This window comes from Nipponia nippon, unplaced genomic scaffold, assembly GCF_047370975.1.
Source record: "Nipponia nippon isolate SJK-2023a ecotype South Korea unplaced genomic scaffold, ASM4737097v1 scaffold_34, whole genome shotgun sequence".
NCBI lineage: Eukaryota > Metazoa > Chordata > Aves > Pelecaniformes > Threskiornithidae > Nipponia > Nipponia nippon.
The window spans coordinates 554,700-581,913 of record NW_028262352.1 but is presented as its reverse complement, the minus strand read 5'-3'; the positions used below and the strand labels follow the sequence as shown (position 1 = coordinate 581,913).

At 37.1% G+C, this 27,214-nt stretch overlaps 1 protein-coding gene across 4 annotated transcripts in view; it reads left to right on the top strand.

Moving 5' to 3' along the window:
- The window catches only part of LOC104020924 (rapamycin-insensitive companion of mTOR), a 91,488-nt gene that overhangs the window by 43,255 nt on the left and 21,019 nt on the right, over positions 1-27,214 (top strand). For 2 of the 4 annotated variants that reach the window (XR_015707670.1, XM_087770899.1), the window contains exons 11-25: positions 3,333-3,415; positions 4,122-4,209; positions 5,265-5,355; positions 5,491-5,557; positions 5,665-5,745; positions 10,586-10,686; positions 13,146-13,308; positions 13,710-13,811; positions 16,331-16,377; positions 18,398-18,533; positions 19,161-19,360; positions 20,380-20,506; positions 24,558-24,722; positions 25,178-25,254; positions 25,366-25,444. Coding sequence is in view for 3 of the 4 variants with exons in the window: in XM_087770899.1 (XP_087627025.1) it covers positions 3,333-3,415; positions 4,122-4,209; positions 5,265-5,355; positions 5,491-5,557; positions 5,665-5,745; positions 10,586-10,686; positions 13,146-13,308; positions 13,710-13,811; positions 16,331-16,377; positions 18,398-18,533; positions 19,161-19,360; positions 20,380-20,506; positions 24,558-24,722; positions 25,178-25,254; positions 25,366-25,444 (1,607 nt within the window). In the remaining variant the exon portion in view is untranslated. Of the gene's footprint in view, positions 1-40; positions 1,563-3,332; positions 3,416-4,121; positions 4,210-5,264; positions 5,356-5,490; positions 5,558-5,664; positions 5,746-10,585; positions 10,687-13,145; positions 13,309-13,709; positions 13,812-16,330; positions 16,378-18,397; positions 18,534-19,160; positions 19,361-20,379; positions 20,507-24,557; positions 24,723-25,177; positions 25,255-25,365; positions 25,445-27,214 lie in introns of those variants that run through there. The other 2 variants (XM_087770902.1, XM_087770901.1) reach the window with 2 other exon arrangements.

The window sequence follows — 27,214 nt, the reverse complement described above, 5'->3', positions numbered from 1 at the left end:
ATTGCCTCAGGGACCGCTGGTTCTTTTAGTCAAGACAGTGTCTTGCAAATAAACTAAATCAGTTGATATGACCATTTACCAAAATTTCGGTTAGGATTTTTACAGGCTGTACTTAGGAAAGATTCCGACTGTATAGAAAGGCTTTTGCTTGTAAGACTATTTGCTTTATTTTTTAATGTTCTGAAAATGATCCGTAAGCTTAATTTAACATCCAGGTATCCTTCAAAAGTTGCTCACGTGTTCTCACTTGCTTGGGGAGGAAGTTTGGAGAGTTTGTGACAACTTTGAAACTTCTGAGAAGCAGTTTCCAATAGGAGTGTTGCTGCATCTTCCTTAACTCAGACACTTAGAACTAATAGTATAAGCCTGAAAAGTTCAAGTGACTGAAGAAACAGTTGTCTTGGAATATGTTACTTGCTGTGGTACTTTCACTGTTATATGTTCTTCCTTTTTGTTTTTTATATTACTTGTTATGTTGGAGACTAACATCTTAACAGTTTTTAGTACAAAAATGTCCTTACACTGTCATTCTTGCCAAAGGAAATGTAGCAAAACCAGGCTTGAGGCTGTTACTGGTTTTGGGTTTTTTTGTTGTGGCTTTTTGGGTGTTTTTTTGGTTGGTTTTTTTGTTTGTTTGTTTGGGTTTTTTTTTTCCTGTCCATACTGTCTGCTTTGTTTTACTGTTCTGCTCTCCTTATTCTCCAGACTGGGTTATTCTTTAGAGCTAATTACTGTGTCCTTTATCCTCATGTGTGATCATGTCCTTAGAGTTGAAATTGGGGCATGCAGCAATGACTGCATGCACCCAAATCTATTCCTGCATTGCAATTGGGATGTGGCCATGTATTGGGTTTGCATGGCAAGGTTTTGGTAGCAGGGGGCTACAGGGGTGGCTTCTGTGAGAAGCTGCTAGAAGCTTCCCCCATGTCCGATAGAGCCAATGCCAGCTGGCTCCAGGACAGACCCGCTGCTGGCCAAGGCTGAGCCAATCAGCGACGGTGGTAGCGCCTCTGGGATAACATATTTAAGAAGGGGGGAAAAAAAAAAAAAGAACTGTGCAACTGCAGCCAAAGAGAGGAGTGAGAATATGTGAGAGAAACAACTCTGCAGACACCAAGGTCAGTGAAAAAGGAGGGGGAGGAGGTGCTCCAGGCGCCAGAGCAGAGATTCCCCTGCAGCCCATGGTGAAGACCATGGTGAGGCAGGCTGTCCCCCTGCAGCCCATGGAAGTTAATGGTGGAGCAGATATCCACCTGCAGCCCGCGGAGGACCCCACGCCGGAGCAGGTGGATGCCTGAAGTGTGTGGAGCAGGCTCCTGGCAGGACCTGTGACCCCGTGGAGAGAGGAGCCCATGCTGGAGCAGGTTTGCTGGCAGGACCTGTGGCCCCGTGGGGGACCCATGCTGGAGCAGTCTGTTCCTGAATGACTGCACCCCATGGAAGGGACCCACGCTGGAGCAGTTCGTGAAGAACTACAGCCCATGGGAAGGACTCACGTTGGAGAAGTTTGTGGAGGACTGTCTCCTGTGGGAGGGACCCCACTCTGGAGCCAGGAGAAGAGTGTGAGTCCTCCTCCCCCTGAGGAGGAAGGAGTGGCAGAAACAATGTGCGATTAACTGACCACAACCCCCATTCCCCATCCCCCTGTGCAGCTTGGGGGAGAGGTGGTAGAGAAATCGGGAGTGAAGTCGAGACTGGGAAGAAGGGAGTGGTGGGGGGAAGGTGTTTTAAGATTTGTTTTTATTTCTCATTACCCTACTCTGATTTGTTTGGTAATAAATTAAGCTAATTTCCTGAGTTGAGTGTGTTTTGCCTGTGACGGTAATTGCTGAGTGATCTCCCTGGCCGTATCTGGACCCATGAGCCTTTTGTCATATTTTTTCTTCCCTGTCCAGCTGAGGAGGGGGAACGATAGAGCGGTTTGGTGGGCACCTGGTGGCCAGCCAATGTCAGCCCACCACAGGCCATTATATGCTCTTGGGTGGCGGGTGAGGCCTCTGAGGTGCACTGTGGAACATATTTAAATGCTATTAATGTGTATGTGGCCACACGTGCTTGCCATAAGTTTTTGTGACATGAAAGTTTTGAACTTGAGGACCTTCAAGTTCATATAAAGCACGTCATTAAAGCTAAATTTGTATTAGTGAAAATAAATAGATGAGTAGGTGATATTTTTCATCTTTTAGTAATTTTTACTGAATGAATATTTGGGTTTATTGATAATATGTAAGACAAAAAGGTGTGCAAACCTGGCTTCTTTTTGTTCATTTAAAGTTGCATTTTGGAGGAACTTGTTTGTTTTCTGGATAGCACATTACTGTAAGTTTTAATTTATTCTGTGATGTATGAAGAGAAATGGTCAAGGAAACGAGCAAGGTTTTTGCAGCCACATTTTGAATGAAGAGATTGTATGTGATTTGAGGCTGAAATTCAGTGTAATCATTAGCTTCAGGTGGTATTCTGTAACATTTATAAACAATTTGAGGGTTTGCCCTGTTAATATTTCAGTATTAAACTGAGTAGAAATATAGTGCAAAAGGACCAAATTATAAGAGATTTTATGCAAAGTAAAATCAACTGTATTGAAAAGAAGGAAGAAATGTTTTACGAGGATGGTGAAACACTGGAACAGGTTGCCCAGAGAGGTGGTAGGTGCCCCATCCCTGGAAACATTCAAGGTCAGGTTGGATGGGGCTCTGAGCATCCTGGTCTAGTTGAAGATGTCCCTGCTCGTTGCAGGAGGGTTGGACTAGATGACCTTTAATGGTCCCTTCCAACCCAAAGCATTCTATGATTCTATGAAAATTCTGGAGATGAGCACTTGTCATTTGGGAAAAGATGATTAAAAACAGTGCACAGAGAATGTTATTCCAAGTATATTTAAACTCTCTGTTTAGAATTCACTTAAGATTAAAGGTAACTAAATAAATTATTAGTTTAAGATACAGCTTTTGATGGAGAAACTGCTCACAGTTCTGCTAAGATGTTGTATTTCTTTCAGGTTTAAGATATATTCTTTACAGACGATTTTGTCTTTTCTTTCTGCCATTCCTTCCATGTAAATGTTAGTTTTGCAGATAATTTGAGAATACTGTTCATAGTAGAAAGGGTAAAAATAGCTATAGTTTTTAATGAAGAAACAAAGTTTTGTGATTAGAAAGCTTTGTTAAACATTGATTAGAAAGGAGATGACATTATAAAGGTGAAAAATGTTTGATTGGTAATTTTTATCATCTGTGCTTGCATTCTAACTTGAAATCAAATTTAACAGTGTGTCTAATGCTTTTTTTTGTTTGGTGATGGAAAATTATTATGTATTTAATGTTTTTTAGGTATTATCAGTCTGTGCAAACCTGGAAATTCTGGGATTCAGTCTCTTATTGGGGTACTCTGTATACCAAATATGGAAATACGGGTAGGTGGTAAATATTTAGTACTGATATAGGAATAATATTGGATGTTTTAATTAACACTTAAAATTTTAACAATTTTATCAGTTTTAGTGGTTTAAATGCAAACTCCAATTATGAGACCACTAGCCTCAAGTTTATTTTACCCCCAAGTCTAAGTCTATAATTCCATTATAAAATTCCTGTGTGATCTTAAGCAAGTTGCTTGCTTTTTCTGTATCGGCTCCTTACACATTAAATGAGAATGGAATCACACCCTGTATGTCTTAGAGGAGGGAATGGAGGAGAGAAAAGTGCATAAATTAATTTTTACTCTGGCCACAAGTCAAAGCAAATTCACAGTAGCTGCAGTTATGAGTTTAAAGAATTGAATCTGAGATAAATAAAAATGTTTCTTCCCAATTACCTGCTAAATGAAGAAGTTGATGGTGGCAGCACTAACTGTTCTAAAAAACTGTAATCCAAGTAGCCTGAGTTTCTGTAGAATTCATAGTGACAATCAGGCACACTTCTAAAGTAAGCAAGTCCCTTCTCCTCTTCTCCAGATTCATTCAGATTATGAAAATAAGCATGTTATCCTAAAAGAAACCCTGAAACAAAGACACCAATTTCAGCACACTCTAGAAATGTCAACTTCAATATTAATAGTGAATAAAAAGACCATTTTTTGTAAATCTATAAAATTTCTGCCTTTTTTTTTTTTTTTGGTAGCAAGGTCTGCTTGAGGTTCTTTATGATATATTTCGCCTTCCTCTCCCTGTTGTTGCAGAAGAATTTATTGAAGCACTTCTCAGTGTAGGTAAGTATTTTAGTTCTGTTTCGCATAATAATTCTGTCTGTTAAGCTCTTCTACAAATTTGAACCCTTCACTATTTCCTCTGTATTGTAAATCATGTTAGTCTTAACTGTTTCATCACTGAATTAATTGGTTGTTCTGAAGTCCTGTTTAAAACTCTATCAGCTGTTCAGTGTTGATCAGGCTACTAGAAGTCTAACTTTCTTCTGACATCCTTACTATATATCAGTTGTACGTTTCATACAAGAACAGTAATGGAGCATTTACACAAAAGAGTCTGTAAATACATTACTACAAATTAGACTTCTTTGAAGCGTTAGAAGCATTAGTAATGGAGAAGTGTTGGTGAATGTTACAGAAGTTATGAAAAAGGGTCTTTTCTATATATTATGTATCTGCTAGCTATCTCCGCTGCACTTCAGCAGACTTTTACTTTTCCTAGGTTAAGTGTGTATGTTTTCACATCTATATATTTAGCAGAGTTAGTCTTTTATCTTTAGAATTACTCCTTTGTAAACCTAAGAGTATCTTCTGCTTTGTCTCACAGTGAAAAAGTATGAGCCCAAAAGGAGCAAGTCTCAGCCTTTAATGTTCCAGCAATTCTCTGCAAACTCTGGTTATAAATGTCTTTGTCATGCAGTTGTATAATCAAGCTTAATCCTTGTTCTGTGCTTATAAGTAAATAAATAATTTTGTTCCAAACTTGCTACTTTGCGACATATGGATGTATGGTTTAAAATTGTAGGTGGTTATAATATTTTGTTAAACAAGTTTAATGTGCTTATGAATTGGAAATTTCATTATTTTGGTTGATACTTAAATGAGAACTTCGTTCTAGCTTTGAAGTTAGCCTTGCTTTGTGCAGGAGTGTGGATTAGATGACTTGTTAGAGAACCCTTCTGACAAAATTTTCTATAATTTTAAACGTGAAAGTTAGTAAGAACTATTAAGTAACCTGAATAGTTAGTAAGAACTATTATTTACATACTGACAACTATTAAAATAACACTATGAAATCCAATGTTATAATTACCATTGTCCATATTTTCTTGTTATAGATCCAAGCAGGTTTCAGGACTGCTGGAGACTTTCTGATGGCTTTGTAGCTGCTGAAGCTAAAACTATACTACCACATCGAGCCAGGTCAAGGTGAGCATTTTGCAAACTCAGTCTAAACTCTTGTTTTAGTTTTCTGTTGTTGTTGACAAAAATATTTGTTGTTTTCTTGCAGACACAATAAGAAATGTACTTTCTAAACCATTTCCATACTTTTTTTCTCCTTAGGCCTGATCTCATGGATAATTATTTGGCTTTAGTGCTTTCAGCTTTTATTGCTAATGGACTTCTAGAGGTAACTAATGACTTGAAGTTTAAATAGATGCTTGCTACTTTTTTTTCTATAAATATTAAAATAAGATGGTATACATAAAATGTAATAATTTTTAAACTTTTCTGAAGGGTCTGGTTGAAGTGATCACAAGTAGTGATGACCATGTATCTGTTAGAGCAACTATCCTTTTAGGAGAACTTTTGCACATGGTAAGTAAGACTTTTTGCTGAGAATAAGTAATATTAGTAGCTCATTGTAAATACATATTTCCTATTATAGCTTTGAATTTATGTTACAAATTTGGAACATCCACTTTTCATCAAAATAATGGGTTATTTTATATTACAGCATATGGCACTTCATATATTAAAACCAGCATGAATCAACAGGAAGGAGGTTTGGAATGTACTGAAACTGCTAGGGCTTCTGCTCCAAGGATAATCCTCAGTAACCAGTTGTATTTTTAAGCTGGAGTCCTGCAAACTCACCCATTGGTTACTGTGTTTGAGAAAAGGACTATTCATGTGTTTTGCTTTTCCTAAAATGATGGTAGCTCTGTGGCAGTGTGTTTAGCTTTCTGCCTTGCAGGCTAGGCAGATGAAACTTTTTTTTCATGTTCAGCTTGATGTGGCTTGGGCACTTCATATTATTCATTCAGGCAACTCCAACTTGATGGAGTACTCTTTCAGCACTGCTGTTGCTAGCCCCTGCTGCAGAGAAGCTGAAGGGACCTTGCTTCGTTCTTTTCCCTCTCCTTAAAATCTCTCTTATAGTAGCTTCTCTTTTTTCCTTCAAGCTGTATCACGACACGACAAGATTAAAGTCTTTACCATTCCACACTGACAGGATTTATACTTATTTCAACAGCTAGAGATGAGAGGAAATTGTAAATTTATTCATAGAATCATAGAATATCTCAAGTTGGAAGGAACCCATAAAGATCATCGAGTCCAACTCCCTGCTCCTCGCAGGACTACCTAAAACTAAACCATAGGACTAAGAGCATTGTCCAGATGCTCCTTGAACTCTGACAGGCTTGGTGCCATGACCACTTCCCTGGGGAGCCTGTTCCAGTGACCGACCACCCTCTCAGTGAAGAACCTTTTCCTAATGTCCAATCTGAACTTCCCCTGACGCAGCTTTCTTCCATTTCCTCATGTCCTATCGCTGGTCACCAGAGAGAGATCAGCACCTCCCCCTCCGCTGCCCTCTTTGAGGAAGTCGTAGACTGTGATGAGGTTACCCCTCAGCCTTCTCTTCTCCAAGCTGAACAAACCAAGTGGCCTCAGCCTCTCCTTGAAAGTCTTGCCCTCAAGGCCTTTCATCATCTTGGTCACCCTCCTCTGGACACACTCTAATAGTTTGATGTCCTTCTTATTTTGATGCGCCCAAACCTGCACACAGTACTGGAGGTGGGGCCACACCAGTGCAGTGTAGAGTGGGACAATCACCTCCCTCGACTGGCTAGCTATGCTGTGCTTGATGCACCCCAGGACACGGTTGGCCCTTTTGGCTGCCAGGGCGCACTGCTGGCTCATATTCAACTTGCCATCAACCCAAACCCCCAGATCTCTTTCCATGGGGCTGCTCTCTAGCCTCTCGACCACCCAATTTGTATGTATAACCAGGATTTCCCCATCCCAGGTGGAGAATCCGGCACTTGCTCTTGTTAAATTTCATATGGTTGGTGATTGCCCAGCTCTCTAGTCTATCCAGATCTCTCTGTAAGGCCTCTCTACCCTCGAGGGAGGCCACAGCTCCTCCTAGTTTAGTATCATCAGCAAACTTAATGTACGTTCGACTCCTGCGCCCAGATCATTTATAAAAACATTAAAGAGCACTGGCCCTAAAATTGAGCCCTGGGGAACTCCACTGGTGACTGGCCGCCAGCCTGATGTAACCCCATTTACTAGAACTCTTTGAGCCCGACCCATCAGCCAATTACCCACCCAACGTATTATGGACTTGTCTAGCTGTGTGCTGGACATTTTGTCCAGAAGGATACTGAGAGAGACAGTATCAAAAGCTTTGCTAAAATCAAAAAAACCCCACATCTACTGGCTTCCCTTGGTCAACTAGATGGGTGACCTTGTCATAAAAGGAAATTAAGTTGGTTAAGCAGGACTTTCCCCTCATGAACCCATGCTGGCTATGACCAATGGCTGCATTGTCTCTCAAGTGTTTTTCAATAACTCCCAGAATAACCTTCTCCATAATTTTACCAGGCACAGAGGTGAGACTGACAGGCCTGTAATTACCAGGGTCTTCCTTCTTACCCTTCTTGAAAACTGGGACAACATTTGCCAGCTTCCAGTCAACTGGGACCTCTCCAGACTCCCAAGACCATTGAAAAATAATGGAGAGAGGTCCCGCGATAACATCAACCAGCTCTTTCAGTACCCTGGGATGAATCCCATAGGGCCCCATAGACTTATGCACATCCAGCTGGAGCAGCAAGTCCTGAACAAGTTCAGGGTCGGCTGGGAGTTTATCATCCCCCTAGTCACTGTCTTCTAACACAGGGCTCCGGGGCCCATCATCAGTGTTGAAGACAGAGGCGAAGGCAGCATTAAATGTCTCCACTTTGTCTACGTCCCTATTTGTGAGGTGACTGACCTTGTCAAGTAATGGACCAATGCTATCTCTGATTCTCCTTTTGCTGTTAACATATTTTAAAAAGCCCTTTTTGTTGTCCTTCACAGTGCTGACCAACATGAACTCTAATTGAGCTTTGGCTGCACGAATTTTCTCCCTACATTGGCAAACAGCATCTCTGTAGTCCGCTCGTGTCACCTGTCCTTGCTTCCAATGTCCGTACACTTTCCTTTTCCGCCTAAGCTCTAGAAGAAGATCCCTGTTCAGCCAAGCCGGCCTTCTGCCCCGCTTGCTTGACTTCTGACACTTTGGAATTGCCTGCTCCTGCACTCTTATGAGATGGCTCTTAAAAAGTGACCAGCATTCCTGGACCCCAGTACCTTCAAAAGCAGATTCCCAGGGGACCTTATTAACTAGCTCCTTCAGCAGCCTGAAGTCCGCTCTCCCCGTATCCAGGGTCGAAGTTTTGCTGGCAGTTTTTCTCCTATCATCGCCAACGATTTGAAACTCAACTACTTCATGGTCACTGTGACCAAGACAGCCACCAATCACCACTTTGCCCACAAGTCCCTCTCTGTTTACAGACAAGAAATCTAGGAGGGCACCTTTCCTAGTCGGCTCCCTGCACCAAGAAGTTATCATCTTCAGTGTGCTTCAGGAATTTCCTGGACCTGTTTGTGTCCACTTATGATGTTCCCAGTTGATGTCTGGGAAGTTAAAATCACCCATAAGGACAAGGGCAGCTGATCTAGAGTTATCCCTTAATTCCTTGTAGAATAATTCATTGGTGTCATTGTCCTGGCTGGGTGCTCGATAGTAGACTCCCACAACAACATCCGCTTTATTTGTTTTCCCCTTCATCCTTACCCAGAGGCGCTCTGGGTACCGTGTCATCGCCAACTGCAAGTGCCATACAGTCCAACCCCTCCCTTGCATACAGCACTACCCCCCTGCCTCGCCTGCCCTGCCTATCCCTCCTGAAGAGCCTGTACCCATCCATCATGGCACTGCTGTATTTGTCTTGCTCAGGTTGCTTTAGCCTACTCCAGACCAAAACCAACCAAAAGAAAACTGCTTGAAGAGCAGAACTTAACCTAAATTATTTTGGGATAGAGATGATATTGTTTTCATGTATGCTGCAATGCTGCCTTTCAGCCTGGTGAGAAGCTGTTAGTCATATGTGAAGTGATATGATTCACCTTTCTTGCAAAACACTTCTTTCTTTTTCATGGCCTTTCTTGATAGCAAGAAGCATATGCAGCAGAGCACTTTTTGATCAGTTTTCTTGTGGTTTGGTTTTTGTGAGGAGTTGTTTGTTTGTTTGTTTGTTTGGTTTTTTCCCAAATGAACTGCTTTATAAGAGACAGTAAGATCATGAAATACAACTTTGTCTTACAAAAATTTAAATATGAGTTATCAGACATAGTCTGAATCTTCAGACTATAGACTTATTTCAGTGGTGTGGGATTGGCCTGTCCTTAAAGCTCCAAAAAACAAGATCACAATCTTCAGGTATAGGATTGCTTATTACTACAGTGATTTACAACAGCTGAGCTCAGCAGCATGGGTCACAACCACAACAAATCTGTTCTTTAGTCTCTTCAGTGATTTTTTTTTTCCTTTAAATAATTGGCAGAATTTTTTGAGTGTTCAGTCAGCCATGTAGTTTAAAAAGAGGAATCTGCATTGACATATATGCTATTTTTCACGGTTTCTGGAATACTTTTGAATGGGAGTGATTAGATGCACTGATGTTTGGGTATGCTGAAAAGCATAGGTATTTTTTGGTTTTCTAAAGAGATGATTCACTAGTCTGAGATGACTGTTTATGAAAATATTGAACAAATATTTGTACTCTATTTAATTTTCAGATAGTGAAGTAATTTCTTTATCTTCATTATTCTTTTTTTTTCAGAAGTTTTCAGAAGTATTTGCACAACTACCCAAATTGTTTCACAAAACCCAAATGTTTCCCAAAATAAAAGCTATTAAATGTCCAGTAACTTATGAAGTTATGTTTCTTTATCAGATAATTTTTTTGTGCAGAATCATTGATAGTTAAAAGTATTGAATGAACATCATTAGCTTAAATGTGTTTCTGATTTTAGGGTTTTTAGTACTTTTATACACATGACATAAGGATATCTGATGCTTTGCATGTTTTTGCATTTTACAACTTTAAAAACCACCAATGCAAAAAATACAAATGAGAAGGCTCCAAAAGAAGGCTCTGAGTCCTAAAATTGTCTTAAGTTATTTTCAATTGTATTTCAGATTGATTAATTAGATCAAATATTCAAAATGGTATGTATAATTATTGCTCTGACGTTATGGAAAAGGTAGTTTTGTTATCATGCATTTGTGAAAGTGGTAGATTCTTCAAATGCTGATCCTAAAGAGATGGCTGAAAATGTTGTAATAAGTTATTCTAACTGGTCTTCTGTTGTTGTTTAGGCAAACACAATCCTTCCTCATTCTCACAGCCATCACCTGCACTGCTTACCAACGCTAATGAATATGGCAGCATCTTTTGACATCATGAAAGAGAAAAGACTGTAAGAATTCAAAGTTACACTTAAAAGCGAAAATATGTACATCTCCTTTTCCCCCTGCAGTTGAGTGAAAGCCTACATTATGAGTTTTCTGATGGGTGAAACCACTGCTTTCTTTATTTAAAAGAAAAATAGAATATAGAAATGCTCTGTGACACTTACTAGGGAAATAGTTTCCAGTGCATCATTCCAAAAGTGTGATCTATTTACAGTAAGAATTTAGAAATTCATAAATTTGGAAAGAAAGTTTTGATAGTAGATTTCAGAACACTTTTGCATAGATTGCAAGATTTTTTTTTACACAGAATTTTTCTTAAATTAACTCTAAGGTACTGTTTGACCAAGCACCATCTGAGACATGTTCTGTGTTTGACCTCTCCATTGTTTCACACTTCTTTTTTGGCATTTTGATACAATTAAGCTTTCCAAACTAAAAAAGCCTGTACCAATTTTTTTCTTTTGGTGTTTCTCTATAGCTAAGTAAATAGTAATAGACCAAATCAGTGAATTGTTATTAGTGTGAACAAGAGCAAAAAACGTACTATTGGCATGGAGCTGTTTTTTAAACCTTTTTTCTTCAGAAGAAAATGGTCATTGTAACAATAGTAATTATGTTAAAACTTTCTGGTGCATTTGTTTGAAGTTTGCACTGATAATTTTTTCAGTTAATTTCATTTCCATTTAAATATAAGACTATGAACAGAAATTTTAAACAACTTAGTGTAGCATTCTGCAGTGGCATGTTAAGCAGCATTAGGAACTGTTTGGCACTCGTGGTAATCAAATGAGGTATATTTAGGCATCTGACTTGAAACAAATGTTTATAGAAGCTTTCTGTTCCTCTTTGAATGAGAAATACCTGAATTTCAAAACTTTAAAAAACTATAGGCTTTTTTATTTTATTTTCCTTATTTTTTAGAATTTCTCTATACATCTACTAATCTTGCAATTTAACCTCTGAAGTGTTCTGTCATAAAATATCATCTCCTGGGTACTTCACACAATTTAAACCTCTTGAGGAAAGAAGTCAAATAATTTGATAGATTCCAGTGTCTTTAAAATGCGTTTCTGTAACTCAGTTGTCTTTCTTGCATTTCTTTGTAGATGACAATTTGAGTGTGTTGGTTTTTTTTGTTTTGTGGTTTTTTTTCCTAATAGTAAATTATAGGAAATGTTTTTGTTAATTACTCTTGCCATTCCTGATCTGGTTTGTCAGATCAGTATTCTGATAAATGTGTCATAACTTTGTATTTTGTCTTTCATTGTGTTGTCAGTGATAAATTACAGAATCTTGTCGAACTGCTGCTGTGAAATGATAAATGCTGCTTGTAGAGTGCATCCCAGAAACTTAATGCTCTTCTGCTTTTTAGTTTTGAAGGTTTCTTAAATGTCACTAGAAGACTTCGATACGTGAAAACACAGTTATTTTTCAAAAAAGCATATCTGAAACTCCTTCACAGGGTATTCCACTTGGTCAAAACTGTGGGAGGAGAGAAAGGATGAAGAGCAGAAGGGATATGTTTGTGGATTACTTGCAGGTTTTTTTGCTTTTTGGCATTTGTGGACATACCTGATAGAGTAGTAAGAAGTCCTGGTTTTGTTGGAAGAAAGTGATTTTGTAGATGTACTATTTGTTATATTTGGGGATCTTGGTTTTGGTCAACACTCTGCATTGTTTCATACTCTGAAAAACTGTAAGCCCCATTACAGATTAAATTTATGTAATTTAGGTAGGCGACCAAATTCACAGGTATTTGTTTGTTTGAAGAGAATAAAAAAACCCCACTCTTCTACCCTATGGCAATTTTTGTTTATGGGGAAGAAAGGTAGATGTACCTCCTCATTTTTTAGACTTCCTTATTTTATTTGCTCATCAATTTTTTTTTTCCTCCTACCATTATTTTGCAATTAACTGTTTCTGCCCATGTCAAATATAATTTATATTATTTCCTATCTTTTCCTGGAAAATTTCTTACATGTTGTTGCTGAGCTGTTTAGATATAAAGAGCAGGAGATATACTACTGATACTCCTGCCACCCTCTGGGGAGGGGAAGAGAACAAATACTTTGTTAGTCAAAGTTGGAGCTAGCCGTCTCAACTTCACTGTAGAACATTGATCTATTGTGACATCTCACAATACTTTATCAACTTTAAACTTTGCAATATCTTCTGTGAACTCCGAAAGATACTACTAATTGCAGAGTAGAAGAAAAGCTATCAGTAAGGCTCATTCATCAGTACTAGAAATTCTGAAAGATAATTTTCTGTATAATTTCAGTACAAGACTGAGGGATATGGAAGTATGAAAACTTATATAAAGAAAATTATTTTCTTTTTATTGGCTTTGGAATTGTTGATGAATTCTTTTTTGAGCTATGTTTATTTAACTCAAGATAGAGCAGTGGCGCTCTTTAGTTGAATAACAGCTGTCAAATACTGATTATAGTATCTTTTCTATTAGACGAGCAAGTGCCGCACTCAACTGCTTAAAACATTTTCATGAGATGAAGAAAAGAGGACCTAAACCTTACAGCCTCCATTTAGATCATATTATTCAGAAAGCGATCTCAACCCACCAAAAAAGGGATCAGTACCGTGTGCAGAAAGACATCTTTATTTTAAAGGTATTACTATTATTGATTTTTCAAAACTGAATTTGATTTTGTATTTTGGAGACTTAGATCCCACTCCCCAAGCTTCACTCTCTCATTTAATTCAGAGCCATTTATGTGATTTCTTTGTAGAATTTTTTTCATTTAATTTGTCTTCTAGCTACTTGTGGATACTATATTGTATTTCTAGAAATTGAAGAGTGAAATTACAATAATTTTTAATGCTTTATAGTCCCAATTATGATCTCTTACTATTAGACTTTTAATGCAGTACTATAACCATGCAATTTACTTTCAAATGCAAAATACTATGTAGCATAGCCCTTTTAATGATTATTACATGAACAGTAAGTATATCATGTGACAAGACATGATGCAAGGAAACTTACTGTAGTTTTTTGTCTGTATTCCAGGATACAGAAGAAGCACTTGTAATGAATCTTCGAGACAGCCAAGTTCTCAATCATAAAGAGAACCTTGAGTGGAATTGGAATCTAATAGGGACCATACTGAAGGTGAGCATAAAAAGGGCGTGATACTATTTTTATTAAATTGGGGGGGGGGAGTCTCCATTTCACATGTGAGCTTTGACTTTCTTATATCAGTTCCATACTATATCCCATAATCTGTTTTATTTCAGAAAATTAGGATCTCATGGGTTTAATCAATGCTGATGTAGTCTCTTTGTATACAACCCTTAAACTATATACAAAAATACACTACAGTTAAATTCACAAGTTTCTTAATAAGCATATATTAAATTTTATATAACTTTATTTGTATAGGAATAGACTTTATAGAATGAGATATAGTGACTTTAAAGTTGCTAATACATTAAACTTCAGTCCAAACTACATAGAGATACTGCCTTGTTCAGTTTCATAGCAGATTTTTTTTTTAAATATATAATGTGCACTGAAGGTTAAGGCTGTGGAAGTGGGTTATAGATCAAGCTTCAGATGCTTAGACTGTGCATACTACTGAAGTTTTCATATGTGGCTGTCTTATTGTATGTTTTGAACTAATACAAATAGTCCCATAGCATCAAGTTCATTACAAAATGAATTTTTTTTCACAAAATACAGAAAATATCTCTGACAGGGAGGGCATTATCTTAAATATATTTAATGTACAGCTTTTAAGGGACTGCCTCTTTTTTAAGCAGAGGACTGACTGACTTTGAGTAAGAAAACTTTCTGACTGAGTACTCGGTATAATTTTAGAGCCAAAATAGCTCCTGTCATTCTGTGCATCAAAGCCATCCTTCCATTGTTACCCCCAAGTAACGTTTTCTTACTGTCGTCTTTACTATGTTGTTATAAAGATGGCAAAAGTACAAAACAGGGTTAATGGTGATAGACATAATCAAAATTATATTAAAAAAAACATCTACCCCTACCCCCCCCCAAAAAAAGTCCCCCTAAATATTTCTGTGCGTTTTTTTCAGGGACTGATAAACTTGAGAGAGCAGGAATCTGTCTGGTATAAAGACCTGAATAGGTATATGACCGTAGCTTTGCTCCACCGAATTCCACTGTTTACAGACTTTTTACTGGAACACTACTAGGCTACTAGATATCTGTGATTATTAATCATAGATATTTTTACCTTTGATTCAGTATTAAAGATATTATCAAGAAACTGTTCTTCAGAATCTCACTTTTTAATTAGTCTGTGTAGTACTTTGACAATGGAAGTTTTATGTAATTGACAGCTAAGGTTTTTTGGGGTTGGTGGTTTTTGTTTTGTTTTGTTTTGTTTTTCTCCTCTGAAATCTAGGTCAAGCTGTCAGTTGCCCTGCTATCTCAGACCTCCCCTGCAGTATATTTTCTAGTGTCCTGTCGAACAGTTCTAAATGTCTCAAAATAAGGGACTTCTGTCTTTCAGAATGAGAAGTTACTGTGTTTTCCAGTTAGATTCTAGCCACTTCCAGTCCTGTTAACATTATCTTAGCTTACACTGGTGTTGTGCAGTTTATCAGAGTGGTCCATCTTTAGTCCCTGAATCAGCAGGATCCAGATTCCAGTGTTTGGACTTCACCATCTCATGTGGCTACTCACCTCCCTCCCATCTCAGTCGCAACCTCATGGCTGTGGAGCATCAGCCTTCCTACCACCTCACTACTTGCATCTCATATGGTCCCTTACTGCCTTTTTTTACTTGCTCAGCTTGCTGTCTAAGCTGCTAAAATAGCAGCAAAAGTGGCAGTCGTCAGGATGGAGGAACTGAGATTGTGTTAACAGTAGAGCTTCATACTTAATCTGGCACTGTGGGTTCAATGTTACAAGTGTAGTCAGTTTTACTAATCATTAACTAGTGTACTATATGTCTTAATACTAGTATTACCAGTTGGAAATGTAGTACTGTATCGCTTAGGTAGAAAAGAAAAATGTTTGACACACTTTTTTCCATCCCTTCTAAGAAGATACTAGTAGCAACAAAAATAAATCTAAAACCATAGAGACAACAGATAGCCATAATACTCTCTTCTGGACCTATCCTTTCTTCATATTATATTTTCCTCTGTTTTTACTGCTTTGTGTGATCCTTTTTAAAACATCTTAAAAAGTATCAACAGAGGAGATTAAATACCTTTTAATAAGCAGTATTTAAGTGAGCTATAACAGAAAAATTATTTTTAAAACAAATTGGATTAATAGTGAAAACAACAACAAAACAACCCAATTTCCCTGTTATGCGTATAAAAATGTTTGCTATTTGCAGAGAAGAAACTGAGAAAAATTGTTTATTTTTTGTTAGCATGTCATAGTTTGCTATTTTCATTAGAATTATGGATTTGTACACATAGCATGCACCCGACATTCCCTGTCCTTCTCTAAAAAATAATAGAACAGTTCTTGGAGCAAGAATGTGTGGGCTTTTCAATAAAATAAGGGGCAACATTAGATGCAAGAAAACTTATGGTTCTATTCACCTAATAATTAGAAGTATAATAGAAATGAGTAAATTTTAGTGACTAATCAAGGACTGATATACAAGTTTCATATAATGCTATATTTGCTGTTTTTTCTAGTGGCCAAATGTAAACCTAAGGAACTATAAAGATGAACAATTGCACAGGTATGTAAAAATTGCATAGACTTGCTTTGAAGAAAGAAATTTGGAAAAACTGGGTTTTAATGTTGCAATAAACTATTCCTTGATGTGTCACATTTCTAAAACTTAATCTATAGATAAGCAGCAAAAATGAAAATTTAGATAATCAGGTTGCAATATTTGCTTTAAATAAACAGGTCTTTAAGCTTTAGTGGTTTCTTTTCTATGCACAGATACTTTATATATTTACCCCCTAAACAAGAATCATATCAGCTTTGCAAATGCCCTATTTCATTTTAAACCTTAAAGTATTACCTCTTTTGATATTTCATACATTAGTGTTTGATGTCAGCACTTGACAAATTTTGACAGAATAGGTCTACAGTTGTACAGTTATATAGTTACAGCTTTCATCAAAAACCAAGAGGAAGTTATTTCTAGTTGCTATTAAAGGCAAGGGAAGCATGTGTGATTTGAAAAGTCAATCAGTACAGCTCTGATTCCTTTCATGTCTGTTGGCATTAAGGCATTTTTATTACTTTGTGGTAAAGGATTATTTACCAAATCTGGTGGTTTATAACATTGCTTCTCTAAAGGAAAATCTGCAGTTCTGGCTGTGACACTCACATCCATTCCTCTACCTACCTACCTGGGACAGCTTTCCTGTTCCTTGGTTTTGTGCTGCACTCAAGCATTGTTCAGTGCCTAAATAATTAAATTCTAAATAAATTGAGAAAACATAGGATTGAGTTACTGTAAAGCTTCTACAGTTGATTGATCCTTTCTACAGGATTGTGGGTTAGATGCTTTAATGGCTTTAAAATGCTGTTGTTCTTGTTTAATTATAACTAATTAACCCCCAAATCTCTCTAGTTTAAATGCTGATCATAAAAAATTTTCAGCCACTTTGTTTTTGAAGTGTAAAGTAAATTTATTTGGCCCTCCATAAGATGTTTTTTTTTCTTTTACTGTTAGTGTTTTTGTGATGATCTTATGGCTGTTAAAGTGAAATTCAAGGTATTTTTGATATAGATCCCTTCATTTCATAGAGATACAGTTAATGCAGTGTGTGTATACACATGTACGTGTATATACATACATATATACACACTTAAGTGTACATATGTATATATACACTCACATGTAAATGTGTGTGCTATTATATATAATATATTTGTTGCTAATAACCCAGAATAAAATACACTTCATTTGACAAAATTTAAAGAAGCCCTCAGATTTCCTTTATAATTGGTCCTGTGTTTGGAGTTGGGATAGGGGCTTACTCTCACTTTTTTAACTAAAGGCAGTGCTTTAGTTACGCTTTCTTAATGCTTGACATATCTACCTTCAGGCAGAACATTCTGTGTTCTTTTAAAGCACAAATGTGTTTATTTTTTGAGTAAGAATTGGCAAGGGGAAGCTCTTTGAAGATTTATTCCTGCAATGCAAAATTCAAGCTAAATTGCTCACCATGGTTTCAAAAAGTCTGAGTGAGAGTCTGCATTTGCAATCACTGTGTTATGCTTCAGAAATGCTTAAGTGAGGTGAATGAAAATGCTGTTGCTGAATAAATATGGCCTTTTTCTGGCAGAACATAAAACTTTTTTTCACAGTAGCGTTAACTATTATAGCTAAAGAAAAGTCATGTCACAAATGTTAAGACAGACTCTTCTTTAGCTCTTTGTAAGTCTAGATAGTATAGTCTTTGAAATTCACCACAGGATAAATTACAGCAGAATAAATTATAAGCATGAGAATGAGAAGGAAGCTATGGCTTCTAAGAGCATAGAGATTTTGAGTTCCTTTGCTTATTTTAAGTCATGGCATAGAAAACCCTTTATAACAAACAGTACAGCTGCATCTCTGAAATCGTGTCTGGATAGACTCATTACTGATACCTGCTACTCTCTTTTAATAACTTTTGAAAATTTATTGCCAATAAGCTAATTTAGTGATAAAATATCTTTTATACCAGCATCATTTTGTAATGTGAGACTGTCCTTGTCTTACTGAAAAATAATAAATTCTTTTTTACTTTCCGTAGGTTTGTAAGGAGATTGCTATATTTTTACAAGCCTAGCAGTAAACTGTATGCCAACTTGGATCTGGACTATGCCAAGGCTAAGCAGCTCACTGTGGTGGGTTGTCAGTTTACTGAATTTCTTCTTGAATCAGAAGAGGTAAGAAATTTTCTGCTACAAGACTGGAGATAGAATGAGTAGTGCTGCTGTATGCCACTTAGAGGAAAAAAGAACTTAATTTTAGTAAAGACTTCTGTAGACTTTGGGTGTTAAACCTAAAATGATCAGCGTAATTAAGAAATATAACTTAAAATCTTGAATTGTCCAGATAAGACACTGGGGAGATGACTGTGTTTAAGTAGGAGTTTTATTAAATGCAGCTTTATTAAATGCAACTTAGGGTTTGGTTGTGGGTTTTTTGTTTCTGTTGGGGTTTTTTTTGTTTGGTTGGCTTTTTTGGGTTTTGTTTGTTTTTTTTTTCTTTGTTTCTCTGCCTCCTTTCTTCTTGTGTGCTAAAGACTTTTATGCCTCTGGCCAGAGGAAAATGTCATTGAACAATCCTTTTCTTGGGAAGAATAGAATTGGTCCTAAGATGTCTCCAAGCTAAACTCCTTTTATTTGCCTTGAACTTTTTTCTTTAGTCTGAATTGTGTTTGCCAAACAGCATTTCTATTTTGTATCTGTACTGTGTTTGTACATTTTAAGAAATTTTAAACAATGGATTTCAGTGAAGAAGAGAGACCCAGTTCTGTTACTAGTAAATGCTATTACTCTTTGTTTTGTTAGGATGGACAAGGTTACCTGGAGGAATTGGTTAAAGATATTGTAAATTGGCTCAACTCTTCATCGGGAATGAAACCTGAACATAGTCTTCAAAATAATGGGTTACTAAATACCCTTAGCCAGCACTACTTTCTGTTTTTTGGTACACTCTCTTGTCACCCTCATGGAGTGAAAATGCTTGAAAAATGTAATGTGTTTCAGTGGTGAGTGTTTTTATTCTGTTTGAATTGTGCTTACGGGTATAATTGTTATGAAACTTGTAAACTGTGCATGAGGACCACTGTCTATAGAGCTGAAAACCTTAAAATTATTTTGATTTATTTTCAAGTAAAGATCCTCAGTTGTGGGGGTTTTGGGTGGTTTTTTAAGAGATCTTTTAGTCTGTCTTGCTGAACAGATATGAGTGATTATGTTACAAAATAGCTTACTTTTTCCTGTCCACACCTATCTGACAGAAATCAGTATCAGGGAAGGATGATACTGTACTGAAATGTTTTTTTTTAAAAAAAAAAAAGGCCAAAAAAACCCGCCAACAAACTGGTAGGTATACTGTGTGTGAAATGTGATGATGCATGTTGTACCTAAACTTCAGTCCAATACCTTTGAGTAAAGCTGTGGAGTTCAAAATTTTGTTTGGGTACAAATAAACTTACCTTCCTTTGGGAGTAATTTGGCCAATGGCCAGTTTATTTCAAATATAGTAAATTTTAAGAGAAAATTCAGCTGTTTTGATGTACTCTTTTTTAAATTAAGTTGTTTTTATTGCTTATTAGAATGCAAGTTTTTTACTGGCTACAGAAAACTTCATTTACAATAAAATCTAGATAGTTAATAGGACTAACCTTATGGCAAGCTGTATACACAGAATGTTTTACAGTGTGGAATTGTTCACAGAGCTTCACGAACATTTATTTTTTTGTACTCATAATCACCAATCCAAGTATACTGACAAAACTGTTACATAGCAATTATTAAAAAACTGTTGGTTTGGTGTTTTTTTCCTTGCAGTTTAGTGCATTATTTGGTCTCCCTTTGACTCTAACAGCTGTAACAGTTTAAAGTCACTCCGTTTAATATGAGACCTTACTTTGTATTCTTCTGCGTTTATAGAACTGAAAATCTAATTCAAAGTACTTAAGTTTAAATTATTGATTGAATAAATAAGTGCGTTTGAGCGGGTTCAAATACTAATTTTTATATTCCCCCCCCCCCCCCCCCCCAGTCTTCTTAATCTTTGTTCTTTGAAGAACCAGGATCACTTGTTAAAATTGACTGTTTCTAGTTTGGATTACAGCAGAGATGGGTTAGCAAGAGTCATTCTTTCTAAAATCCTGACAGCAGCTACTGATGTAAGTTCAATTCGATTTATGTTCCATTGTTATTTGCCACTAGACGTTTATTTTGTTATTCAAGGTGTGTGACTTTATTCTTAAGATAATATATATGCAGAAAGGTTTTTATTTTTTTATTTAGAGAAATGAAACTCCTACTCATATAGCTTTTGAATTTGCTGTGGACTTCATACCTTGTATTGTATTTGTGCTCAAGAAATTAAGTCAAACAGATGTTTCTCTCATGTATGAAGGGGGTTAAAGTCTTTAAATGAATAAACCAAATATAACATTATTGTCTAGGTCAGTGGACATCCTAAACCAATGGTGAAGGCATTGTTTTCACAAATAGAAATGGTGTATTTCTAGCAGTAATAACCAGGTTAACCTTCCAGTGATAGATATCATTTTGATAATGATTGAGATTACTGTGTTGGAACTGAATAGAAGCTATAGCTCCTGGAACAAGGGGGTGGTTCAGAAATAGGCATTGGGATTTGTACTTCTGAATCAAAGAAGGTGAGTGGAAATAAGATGCAGACATAGGAAAGGAAGCTCTTGAACCTTTAAGAAAAGAGAAATCAATCAGGTGTCATATAGTAGACAAGCAAGCATTAATGTCAGGGAAATGACAATTATTAAGTTGAAATCTAATTAGGAAAGAACTTTTAGTACTTCAGGGAGAGCTGAGATCTCGTATTTAGGAAGAGGAGAGGGAAAGAAAGAAATCAAGGATATTTCTCTGAGACTATCAAAGATGTGATGATTCTTATAGGTAGAGAGAGGAGTCTGAAAGTAATAAAGATAGATGGGGTTGAAGGAATGACTCATTGAAAGAAGAGGGTAAGACTCCCTACTGACTGATTTTTAAGTAATCTTTCAAAGAAGTGATGACTTTGATATCCTTTCTCCAAAGGTGTTTTATGCCTAGTCTGAGCAAGGAAATAGAAATTCATATGTTGTGAGGACACATGCCTGTGTCTTTATTAGACTTCTAAGCTCCTGTTAAATGATTGCTGGTTAAGAGCAGTTTAGACAGTGGAACTTTATTCAGCTGTTTCTATTGAGATTTCATGTCAATGGATACTGGCCCCCTGCATCACCTCCCAGCTATTTTTCCTTCATAAAAAGAGGCCGTACAAGGGGGAAGAGCACTCCAGCATTTCAGTTTCTTCCAAATGCAGCTAGTTAACAATTAGAAAAAAGTCCAGGCGTGCTGTCACAGTCTCCTCAATGAGATATACAGTTCCACAGATAATTTTAGGCATTTTATTATGAATTAGTGTTTGTGTTTTAGATTTTAGGAAAGATTTACTGATCCTGATATCTAAGGTATGAGGACTTAAATTCTGTTTTGAGAGAGATTCTTCCAAACATTTTCAAGCATCCAGTACTTACACCAGAAACTTTATGTAAGTAGGAATGGGTTGATCATCTTCCAAATGTTCTATAAAGACCTAGTTTTAACTTTTTTTTATCAGGGGGGGATGACAAAACAGAATATATTCAACTCTGATACAGGTATCCCTAGCTGTAAGCAGACTGGCTTGAAGTGAGGTGCAGATACTGTCTGAAAATACTGTCCCAAGCATATACAAAGCCAGAAAACAGTTGAGAGCTACCGCTGCCGTTAGTGATGATAACTAAAAATACAATTTCCACCTATTTGTAGTTCGGCTTAATGAACTTAACAATGGAATGGTATGTATTAATTCAGAATCTAGAAGACAAATTGTGATTTTTTTGATTCTGTATGCTGCCTCTGGCTTCTAAATTATGTTTAAATTATGTTTAAAAACAATAAAAATGCATGGAACTGGGCATAATTTCTAAAAAGCTGTGTTTTGTAAGGGAGAAAGACCATCTCCAGTAAAGCTTCTTCCCTTCAGAAACTTTAATTCCCTGAGATGTTTTTTAATGAAATATTTTTAGTATCTGTTTATTTCAAGAGCTGAAGATGCTCTTTTTCATGAGTTAACTGAGGTTATAGCCTCATACACCTTTTACAGCTATCCAGAGCTGTGAAACAGGTTTGTTAGCCATTTGCTAACGAGTGTCTCAGAACAAGGAAAAGTCATTTCTGTAGTCAGCTTAGCATTAGAAGGGGAGAGTAGCTTTTTGGGGGGTGACTATATACAATAAAAACATTACAGAGCAGATCAGTGAAGCAGAAGCACATCTTAACCTACTTCCAGATGTGCTTTGGTCATTCATGCTGAAGCAAATTAATACTGCCTCAGCTGCCTTTCTGTCAGCTCATAATAGAAACAACAGAGTAGCCAGTGTGTCCTCAAGTGTTGCAGTTCATAACCTTTTATCTTCATGGGTGGCTAAGAGGTAGATTTATCCTATATCTACTGGCATCTATGCTGAGCTGTATGCAATCAGCTGAGCATAGTGACCTCTGACTTGCATCATCACTTCTATGGGTCACATAGACCTTTACTATTAAAAGTAAGAATCTTCTGACAGATATAGTACAGGGCTTTATCTATGGTTTTTCATGTAGTTCATGCTTGGGGGAAAGAGGGGGAATGCCTGTTTCCTCAGATATCCTCTACACTGGTTTTCCTTTTGGTTCCCATCAAAAGTAAAAACATTCCAGGATTTTGCTTCATCTTTTCCTTCTCCAAACAGAAAATAAAAGTTGTGTTATTTCTGCACTAGCTATCTGGATAGATTAATTCATGTTCAGGAAGTATTTCAGGAAGTGAAGGTCATTATCTTTTGTTGTCTGTATCCTATTCAGTATAGTTATAGCAGTAACAATGATTCTTTATAGACAGATTTTAACACGAGCTACATGACACTGAATTCTGGTTTCACATTATTGTGTTATTCTGTAGGCTTAACATCTAGATCAAGTGATCATTTTGGCATAATAGCTCTTGTTCTCATCTTTAATAAGTATGCTGCTAGTCATCTATTGCAAGCCATTTCAAAATGGTTGTGCAGCCTAGATCAGAGTTGCGAATCACTGTTGCCAGAGTCATTCTTGGTACTTATGTTATATCATTCCTCGCCTCCCCTCCAAAAAATAAGCTTCTGTATATTGAATAGAAATGTGCATGTTATACTTGAAGTTGAAATGATGAGACAAGGTTTTTGAAATGAACTGTGCACATTCACATTTCCTACTCCCATTTTCTTTCAAGTCCTTCTTGCCAAGTATTTCTGAAGGGAAAAAAAATAAATCTAGAAGATATTGTTAACCTAGGTAGTGCTGTCCAACCTGGTTACAGCTATCATAGCCTTAAAGGTGTAAGGACTGAAGACCTGAAGAAAGATTTGGGCACCTGATTTTGTCTTTTATAACTATGCTTATCTAAGTAAAGATAACACTTTTCTCAGTAAGCATACATTGTCAGGGTTGTTCTATGCTTACTCCAGAACAAATTCTTGTAGATTAAGCCTGTTTGCTTCTATTTTGCATGTAATTTTTCTAATAAAAATTTTGTTAATCAGTTTATTATGTTTATTCAGCAAGTTTTGAACAGCTGTACAGGAACTGACAAGGTACTTCATTCTGCTGTCACTTAGAGAAATTCATAGTAGTAAACTAAGTGTTGGGAAACTGTCTTATTACAGAAAATAACATTTTTATATTTAGAAGGTTTTCTGAGAAGCTTTGAAGATCAGATACTTTTGGGAAACAATTTAAAATGTATTCAAATAAATTCCCCAGAGGTTCTAAGATTTGCTTCTTAAAGTATTTTTTCAAAACATTACATACATGAAAGTATATGCAATTGCACTGGGCATTTACAAGGTATTTCTCCTGCATATCCTGATGAATTTGTGTGGTGCCATCACAGTGAATGACTAATTGATAAGGGCTTTCCAAGGAGACTTGCAGTGACCAGATTACTTGTGATCTCAGACTCAAATTTCCCATTTGATAAGATAGAAATAGCTCTCAAGTAGACTGTAGTTTTAATGCATTAAGGTGTGCATTGCAGTTATTTGCTATAAAATATGGTAATTGAAATGTATTTTTAAAAGTGATAGATCATTAACTACACTAGCTATTTTTCTTCCATTCAAAAAAGTATTTTCCTTACTTTTGCAGAGCTGCAGGTTGTATGCAACAAAACACTTACGAGTATTACTGAGAGCAAATGTAGAGTTCTTCAGCAACTGGGGGATTGAGTTACTGGTGACTCAGTTACATGATAAAAACAAAACTATTTCTTCTGAAGCACTTGATATTCTAGATGAGGCATGTGAAGACAAGGTGAGCATCCTTTCCCTCTTCAACTTCTTTTTGGTATGCTACTCTGTAAGCTGTTCCCCACCCCCTCCCCCAGTAGCAAAGTAAAAGTATGCAAGAAGCTACTGATGATTTCCTTTCTTGATTGTCATTGATGGACTTCATAATAGTTTATAGACCCCTTGCTGAAAATACTGCAGTATTAATGACAAGAAAATGTAAACTTGTGGATTATGCTTACTTTTAAATATGAATTCAGAGTAATTCAGCTATTTTGATCATTATACTTTTTGTGAAGGGGATATATATTAATGACAGAAGGTACTTAAAGTGGATAATATTAGGATGAGGTTAGTGCTGTTTGATACTTCCTTTTGTGAAAAACTTGCTGCCTCATTGCTGGCAGACTGTTGTAATTGTTGTAGTTTTCAGAATTATATAGTGTTTGGATATTTTTTATGCATTTTTAATTATCTTAGGCCAATCTTCATGCCCTTATCCAAATGAAACCAGCTCTTTCTCACCTTGGAGACAAAGGTTTGCTTCTACTCCTAAGGTAAATGTTGAATATGCTGTTTGACTTTACACTGTGGAAACAATAAGTGTTTGTTTTTATTCAAATCATGTGATTTAACTGGAGTACTGATTGTCTGATGTTACTTTACAGATTTCTGTCCATTCCAAAGGGGTTTTCGTATCTAAATGAAAGAGGTTATGTAACAAAACAAATGGAAAAGTGGCAAAAGGTAATACTAAGAATAAAACATGTGTGTTTGCTTGAAATTAGGAGGAGGAAGGGTGTGAATACGCAGATTTAGAAGGTCAACGATTATTAAAAATACTGTAAATTCATATATCTGTATTGCTAATGCCAATACATTTTTTTTTTACCTCAGTGACTTATGATTTTGCTGAAAGGTTGACAGGGACTTACAGTTCCATAGCTCCTCTGTACATGTGTGCTTTTGATTTACTCGGGCCTTTTATAATTTTGATATTCCAGCAAATATTTCAGGAGTTTAGTGACTTACTGACTTTTCAAAATAGGTTGTTGTGTAAGGTCTTATCTAGAGAAGTGTGGAAAGCAATACTACTTTTCAAGATGCCTGTCACCTCTGGTTATAGAATCATAGAATCACTTAGGTTGGAAAAGACCCTTAAGATCATCGAGTCCAACCGTTAACCTAACACTGCCAAGTCCACCGCTAAACCATGTCCTCGAGCACCACGTCTACTCTTCTTTTAAATATCTCCATGGATGGGGACTCAACCACTTCCTTGGGCAGCCTGTGCCAATGCTTGACAACCCTTTCAGTGAAGAAGTTTTTTCCTAATATCCAAACTAAACCTGCCCTGGCACAACTTGAGGCTGTTTCCTCTTGTCCTATCACTTGTTACTTGGGAAAAGAGACTGACACTCGCTTCGTTACAACCTCCTTTCGGGTAATTGTAGAGAGCAATAAGGTCTTCCATCAGCCTCCTCTTCTCCAAACTAAACAACCCCAGTTCCCTCAGCTGCTCCTCATGAGACTTGTGCTTTAGACCCTTCACCAGCTTTGTTGCCCTTCTTTGGATGTGCTCCAGCACCTCAATGTCTTTCTTGTAGTGAGGGGCCCAAAACTGAACACAGTATTCAAGGTGCGGCCTCACCAGTGCCGAGTACAGGGGCACTATCACCTCCCTGGTCCTGCTGGCCACACTATTTCTGATGCAAGCCAGGATGCCATTGGCCTTCTTGGCCACCTGGGCACACTGCTGGCTCATGTTCAGCTGGCTGTCAACCAACACCCCCAGGTCCTTTTCTGCCAGGCAGCTCTCCAGCCACTCTTCCCCAAGCCTGTAGCATTGCATGGGGTTGTTGTGACCCAAGTGCAGGACCCAGCCCTTCTTGTAGATGTCACATTTGCTAACCTCCAGTCAACTGTGACCTCCCTGGTTAGCCAGGACTGCTGGTAAATGATGGAAAGTGGCTTGGTGAGCACTTCTGCCAGCCCCCTCAGTACCCTTGGGTGGATCCCATCCAGCCCCATAGACTTGTATGTGTCTGAGTGGCGTAGCAGGTTGCTAACCATTTCCCCTTGGATTATGGGGACTTCATTCTGCTCCCTGTTTTCCAGCTCAGGGTGCTGGGTACCCTGAGAACAATTGGTCTTGGTTGTTGCTAATTAAAGTTAAATCTAGATCTCATGAAGACAGAATTAGCTTATGCTGTTAGGAAGTAAATAGGAACACAAAACCCATTAAGAAAAATGCATCATTGTCATGACCAGAATAAAACTCTTCATACGTTAATTTATTTTTATAATTGATTATAAGTGCTTGGTCTCATTCCTGTTGGCTTTTAGGCAATTTTTTTACTAATTTATATGATGTCACTTCTCTAGGAATACTGAAATGAGTGGTGGTCTGTTGAGATTATTTGGCTTAGTCACATGTGAAGTATTTCCTTCTTTCCTTCCTTTTTTAACAAATTCACTGAAATAATTGTGGAGTCAGTTGTCGACTCTCTGCAAACT